This window comes from Danio rerio, chromosome 2, assembly GCF_049306965.1.
Source record: "Danio rerio strain Tuebingen ecotype United States chromosome 2, GRCz12tu, whole genome shotgun sequence".
Taxonomy (NCBI): Eukaryota; Metazoa; Chordata; class Actinopteri; order Cypriniformes; family Danionidae; genus Danio; species Danio rerio.
In genome coordinates this window covers 59,749,158-59,756,963 of record NC_133177.1, presented here as the reverse complement: position 1 = coordinate 59,756,963, position 7,806 = coordinate 59,749,158, and the positions used below count along the sequence as shown (strand labels likewise).

The 7,806-nt window shown below is 41.5% G+C and overlaps 1 protein-coding gene across 1 annotated transcript; it reads left to right on the top strand.

The window, feature by feature from the left end:
- Positions 1-1,099: 1,099 nt before the first annotated feature.
- ctxn1 (cortexin 1) lies at positions 1,100-1,552 on the top strand. Its single transcript, NM_001303014.1, is given in 1 exon segment — positions 1,100-1,552. A coding segment is annotated over 1 exon segment (270 nt). The 5' UTR covers positions 1,100-1,188; the 3' UTR covers positions 1,459-1,552.
- The last annotated feature ends 6,254 nt before the right edge of the window (positions 1,553-7,806 follow it).

Below are 7,806 nucleotides of genomic sequence, written 5' to 3'. Positions count from 1 at the left end.
TTAGAGACTAGCTGAAATAAAATACATTTATTTCTGTTTTACTAATTTTGTTGCATTTTGTTGACATTTTTTATTTATTTAAAAAAAAAAATTCATTCATTCTATCATTTTCTTTTCAGCTTAGTCCCTTTATTAATCTGGGGTCGCCGCAGCGGAATGAACCGCCAGCTTATCCAGCACATGTTTTACACAGCGGATGCCTATCCAGCTGCAACCCATCACTGGGATTATTTATTTACCGTATTTTCCGCACTATAAAGCGCACCGGATTATAAGACGCAGTCTCAATTACGGGGTCTATTTCTGTACTTGACCCATACATAAGGCGCACCGTATTATAAGGCGCACGCTAAAATACACTGTCTGCAAAAAAGGTAATGGAAGCAAAACAGTTAACATAGTTTAGTTGAACTTTATTGTACTATTTAACAATACACTCACATTATTATTATTTTCAATCAGTCTTCTCCCAAAAGTCCTCATCTTCTGTGTCTGAATTGAACAGCTGGGCAGTTTCGTCATCAAACACGCCGGGTTCTCTCTCATCATTGTCGGAGTCAGTCTCATTGCCGGGTGGCTGTTCCGGCTTTTGCGAAAGCTCGGACAACAGTTAAAGCAGACACCCTAGCCCAGGCATCCACAATCCATTCACATATGGTGGCGTAACTCGCCCGGCATGCCTACCAGTCTTAGTAAAAGTGTGTTCGCCGTCTGTCATCCATTGCTCCCACGCAGCTCGCAACTTCACTTTAAACGCCGTCTACACCAATATCCAGCGGTTGAAGTTCTTTTGTTAGTCCTCCCGGAATGACAGCAAGCTCCGAATTCATTCAGGTTGGTCCTCTAACTGTCCAGATTAGACAGATTTTTGAACTCCGTGCACACATAAAGCGCACCGGATTATTAGGCGCATGGCCGTTTTATAACAAAATTTAAGGCTTTTAGGTGCGCCTTATAGTGCGGAAAATACAGTATTTAATTAGTTGATGTACAGTTTGAGTTAAATTTTTAAATGAGAAATATTGTCTGAGTGACTAGCTGAAATAAAATACTTTTCTTTTTCTCTTTTAGCTGCATTTAACCCTGGCAGGAGCCTCCGTTTGCTCTCCATGTGATTGATCTCAGTGCTGATGCAGTGGAAACGGGAGGAATTTTAAGGCGATCTCATGTGGTTTTCCTGAACTGAAGATGAGTGGAAGTCCTCTGATGGAGTACAATCTGCCGTCATCTCTGGCCCCTGTTTCGGACCCCGGGGCCACCGCAGGCCTCCTGCTGGCTCCAGACAGCGAGCAGGGCACGGCGCTCTGTTTTGTGGGTCTCCTGCTGCTGTTTTTGGTGTTTTTACTGGTGCGCTGTTTCCGGATTCTCTTGGACCCGTATAGCAGCATGCCGTCCTCATCGTGGTCAGATCACAAAGACGGACTGGAGAGAGGACAGTTCGATTATGCACTGGTGTAGATGCTGCTCAGGCAGAGAAATTAAAAACCAAATCCTGTCCAGAGCATATTTTACCTCCAAAGAAAAAAGGTACATTTTAATTGTCACCATTTGTATTATTAAATATAATCACAAGAATTTGATTAAATCATAATATACAGTGCTCAGCATAATTGAGACAGAAAATTCATATTTTCTGTCTATTACCTTAATTAATATTGATAATACAGTGCTCAACATATATGAGTTCACCCCTCATACTGTAAATCTCTCATACATTCATTCGTTTTCTTTTCGACTAATGCCGAGTTCAGACTGCATGATTTTGAAAGTAGTCGTGTCACAGATGTGTTCACACTGCTTGACTATCTGGGCTAGCGTTTCGTCGCTGCTTTGTTTACACTGCAAGATGGATCGGCGACAGGGACTTTCACATTGCATGACTTTACTATAGGAAGAATCGCCGACAACTTCGTCCAAACTACGTCTCACAGCCAAAAACACGTCGTATATCTTTTGTTATTAACTACATAATGAGAAAGAAGCCTTTAATGGGGTAGAACATGTACATGTTTGCTCACCTGGGTTTAAAGGGAATTAGCCATTTCTCCTCAACGTTGATAATAAACTAATTACTTTCTGTATGAAACGTCAAACAGACACGGCTGCTCCTGAGTCCTGTCAAACCTCCACTAGTTTTTCCTCCATTTCGTGGGTCCAAATAAACTGAAAAAGAGCGCTTTAACTTCTCCCCCAGCCTCCCGCTGGCCTGCAGCAGGTATACACACACACACACACGCAAGTGAAAGCTGCTCTCTCATTGGCTGAAGGCGATCGCTGATGTTATTTTCAGTCAGAACTCAATTCACACGGCATGATTTGAATCGCCGACAGCTCCAGATATTCAGCACGCCAAATATCTCACAGGCATCAGCGACTCATCGGCGATTCTCTCAGATCGCGTCTTTAATAGTTCATACTGTGTGAATAGCCCCTTTCACACATACAGACCTTTCCGGAAAATTGCCGGCAATTTTCCGGAAAGGTTGTATGTGTGAACAGGTCCTTTTTGAAAATACCGGTAAATTCGTTCTGGCTATTTTCCGGAAAGAGAAGTTGTAACATTACCGGCAATTTGCCGGAATGCTGCGCTGTGTGAACGCAAAAGGAAGATTCCCGTAATAAGCGCGTGCACGTCTAGAACGTGCTGACGTGAGACGTCTGCTTTAGCCAATCACAACAGTCAGACGCATTTACGTCCGCGCGGTTTGTGAGAATAAAAACCTTTGAATATTTTTCCAGACACATTTAACTGCTAGAAGTTAGTCAGATCACATTTATATGTTCTTCTTTATGCCAACTGTGTAAATAATCATCTATGAGATGCTTATGATAAGCCGTTGTTTGTTTACCTTCAAGCTTTGCGTGTGCCTGTGAGCGCCAGCACACGCACATATTATGAACTTCGACATGCGAAAGTGATCCTGCGAAAGTAGTTCACAATATTGATCATCCACAGAGTTTGTAATTTAGGCAAATGTTTACAAATACAAGCGCAGCCGTTTAAAGCTCATTTGTGGTGAATGATGTCAGAATTTACCGGTATTTTGGAATGGATATGTGAATGCTCTTTTCCGGAAAATTTCGTAACGTCCTCGCCTGTGTGAACAGCGCTTTTTTCAATATACCGGTAAAGTCGTTCCGGAAATTTTCCAGATATTTACCGGTATCACTGTGTGAAAGGGGCTATAGTCACTCACGTGCACGAGCAGCGATTTGCCTGTGATTTCAGGCATTTGTCTGCGATTTCTCAAAACCTGTCGGCGAGCCAAAATCGGGGCTGAAATCACGCAGTCTGAACGAGGCATAAGTCCCTTTATTAATCAGGGGTGACCTCAGCTGTTTAATAAAGAGACTAAGCCGAAGGAAAATGAATGAATTTTTCCAACATAAGAATAAGGAGAGCTCTGTGAGGAGTGAACTCATTTATGCTGAGCACTGGTTACTGTTATATACTACTGCTGCTGCTAATTATTATTACTATTATTTTATTAACGTTAATATAATGACAGATAATATTTTTTTTGGCCACATTTTCATGTGTAAAATGTGAATTTTTGCATAAAATAAGCTTTTTGTAATCAATTAAATAACTATAATATTTAGCTGTTAGTCATGGCATTTAATATATTACAGTATTTTTTCTGTTCTTTTTTGTGTATTTAGAAATATGTTGTGCTTTCTTTAGGTTTTGGAGTAAAAGATGACCTAGGAGTATTTTTAAGAAGTTTAGTGAGATTAAACCAAATATATACTTGACCGGACATGATATAATTATTTGATTTATTGCTTATTTCAGTTCAAGCCTTATTTAATTCACCAGTGGCAGTAGATTTTTGATTGGTTTCTGTGCATGCATAATCATAATTAGTAAAAACTTATCTAAAACCATCCAGATCATCTTAGAAGCTACAAATCAGTGCCCTGGCAACCACCCAGTGGATCTTAGCAGCCTCATAGCAACACCCTGGCAACCCCTACATCTTAGCAATCACATAGCGATAGTCTACACAGGGCATCTTAGCAACCTCATAGCAACTTCCTGAAAAACCCCTTAGAACAGGGGTCACCAACCCTGTTCCTGGAGAGCTTCCTTCCTGCAGATTTTAGTTGCAACCCTGACCAAACACACCTGTTTGTAATTATCAAGTGCTGCTTTAGGTACTATTAATTGGTTCAGATGTGTTTGATCAGGGTTGGGACTGAATTCTGCAGGAAGGTAGTGAAGTGGATTTTATACTCTTTAAAGTGAGAAGTTAATATATATATTCAAATTGTATGTGTATAATCTGCTTGTAGACTTGCATACCATTAGAAGAATTACCATATCACAAGAACTGGATAAGTTATATAGTTACCAGGTTTGGGTCAGGGGTTAATCTAGGTGGAAATTGAGGTCAGGGGTTAACCTAGGTGGAATTTGTGTGACATGTAGAAATAAGGGAAAAACAGATGACAGGTGGAATTTGGAGTCAAGGGTTAAACTAGGAGGGATCTTGTATGACATATGTACAACAAAGGCAAAAACAGAGTATTTAAGGAGGGCAGAAGATGAGTGACACAGAATTTTTCAGACAGAGATGCTACTGGGGGTCTCCTGAAAGTTCTCCTTTGTTGTCGACAATAAAGTATACTCTTCTGATATTCATAACCTCCAGACTGAGTTTGATTTAGTAAGAGAAAAAACAAGAAAACCACTACAATAGCTCTCCAGGAACAGAGTTGATGACCCCTGCCTTAGAACATTTCAGCAAACACATAGCAATACCCTGGCAACCACCTTTTGCATCTTAGCCACCACATAGAATATCTTAGAAACCACATAACAATGGCCACTCTAGTAAATCTTAGCAACCACATAGCGATACCCTGGCAACCCCCTAGAACATTTTATCAACCACATAGCAATACCCGGGCAACCCCCTAGAGCATCTAAGCAATTACCTAGAACCTCTTAGCAATCACATAACAATGCTTTACCCAGTGCATCTTAGCAACCTCATAGCAACTCCCTGGCAACCCCATAGAACATTTTAGCAACCACTTAGCAAGCAATGTCCTGACAACCACTCAGGGTATCTTAGCATCCATCTAGAACATCTTAGCAACCACATAGCAATGGCCTATCTAGAAGATCTTAGCAACCTCATAACAACTCCATGACAACCTCTTAGAACATTTTGGCAACCACATAGCAATACCCTGACAACCACCCAGAGCATCTTAGCAACCATCTAGAACATCAACCACCTAGAACATCTTAGCAACCACATAGCGATGGTTTACCCATTGCATCTTAGCAACCTCATTGTGATTCCCTGGCAACCGCATAGAACATTTTAGCAACCACAAAGCAATACCCGGGCAACCCCCCAGAGCATCTTAGCAGCCCCCCAGAGTATCTTAGCAACCATCCACAGCATCTTAGCAACCACCCACAGCATCTTAGCAACCACCTAGAACTATTTAGCAACCACATAGCAATGGCCTATCTGGAAGATCTTAGCAACCTCATAACAACTTCATGACAACCCCTTAGAACATTTTAGAAAGCACATAGTGATTTCCTGGCAACCACTCAAGAGCATCTTAGCAACCACCTAGAACATCTTAGCAACTAAATAGAAATGCCTCGGAAACCATACAGAGCATCTTAGCAACCAAATAGTGATGGCGTATCTAGTGGGTCTTAGCAGCCTCATAGCTACTCCCTGGCAGAACATTTTAACAGCTACTTAGGAATGCCCTGACAACCACAAAGACCCTCTTAGCAACCACCTAGAACATCTTAGCAACTAAATAGAAATGCCTCGGAAACCATACAGAGCATCTTAGCAACCAAATAGTGATGGCTTATCTAGTGGGTCTTAGCAGCATCATAGCTACTCCCTGGCAGAACATTTTAACGGCTACTTAGGAATGCCCTGACAACCACAAAGACCCTCTTAGCAACCACCTAGAACATCTTAGCAACCACATAACGATGACCTACCCAGTACATCTTAGCAACCACATAGCGACTCTCTGGCAACCCCGTAGAACATTTTAGCAACCACATAGCAATGCCTGGCAACCACCAGAGCATCTTAGCAACCACCTTAGCAACCACATAGCAATGTCTAGGCAACCACCAGAGCATCTTAGCAACCACATAGCAATGCCCTAGCAACCACCAGAGCATCTTAGCAACCACCTTAGCAGCTACATAGCAATGGCCTACCCAGTGCATTTTGACAACCTCATTTAGCGACTCCCTGACTTAGAGAAACCTAGGCGACCACCCATAAAATCCTACAACTTCATAGCAGCACCCTAGCAACGATCCAGAGTATCCTAGCAACCCATTGGAGAACTATAATCAAGTACAGGAATTATGCATCTGTATTAATTTCCTGCCTATTTTAATGCTACTGACTTTACTGAACTGTTTATATTAATTCAGTGTTTTGAATGCGTGTCCACTTTGCAGGTGTATTCAGTGATAACTGGAGCAAACGTGCCTTTTATTGCAGGCCAGGTTTATTTTTGTATCAGAAACTCTATTGCCTGTCTGAGCTGTATTGATTTTCCTGTGGTGGTGACGGCCCGTTTGGGATTAGTAGGAACGTTTTATCACTTCCAAAAGGGCAAAACTGTGAACAAACAAGCGGGGGGTTTCTCCGGGAAATGATTCTTACTCAGTTTTTGTTTTTAGCAAAGAATTTTTTGCTCAATAAATGACTTTTCCTCACAGCTGTATTATTATTATTATTATTATTATTGTTCCTGCTTTTCTTTTGAAGTGTATTTGATATCCTGCATATCAATATAGAGTAGAGTGTAGTGGTTTTTGGTTTTTATTTACAACATTATTACCTGTTATTCACAGCATATGCAGGTTTTGTTCACTAAAGTAAACTTCATTCAGATGCGCGCCCCTGCCCTCCCTGTGATTACAGCTGACGGTCAGCTCACTTCATGTGTGATTTTGTGGTCGCAAATACATTACATGAAGACAGAAATGACATTTTTGAGGTGAATCATACCTTATAAATACAGCATGTGACTCTTTTAACACCATGTGGAGGTGTCCACGTTGCTGAACAACGTATGTAAAACAACATGAAGCCTTGTGCGGCCACCATCGCTTCTCTTCTGAACTTGAAAATATGATTGACTGAATCGTAGAAATGCTGGATTAAGATCGTCTAGGGGGTTGAATCGAGATCGCGATCTTTTTACGATTAATTGTGCAGCTCTAACAGAGAGATTGAATTATTGAAGAAATTACTTTTATACATCAATACAAAAGTTAATGAATAAAATATTAGAATTATTTAGATGGCGGCTCAGTGGTTAGCACTGTGGCCTCACAGCAAGAAGTTTGCTGGTTCAAGTCCCGGCTGGGGCATTTCTGTGTGGTTTGCATGTTCTCCCCGTGTTGGTGTGGGTTTAATCCGGGTCCAAACAATCGCACATGCGCTATAGATGAATTGATTAAAAACTGTTGTCGCGCGCATACTGAAGGGCGGTAGGGGTGAGGGGGCTGTGTCGCGGGGGCACTTTTGATCATTTTGGAAGGGCACTTTCTATCCAAGACTAAAAAGGGCATGTGCACTGCACAGGTTGAGCCCTATGTGTGCACGTGCCCGGTCCACTGCATCACTTCCTCTTTTTTTCACCTTTATTATTAATATCAATCAATCAGCCTTTATTTGTCACTACACTTTCGTATGGCGAAATTGGACCCCCCAGACCATACACAAAACATCACAAACAACTTTTCAGGGGAGACGGATCATAGGAGGCAGCATTTAGAAACGAAGAAAG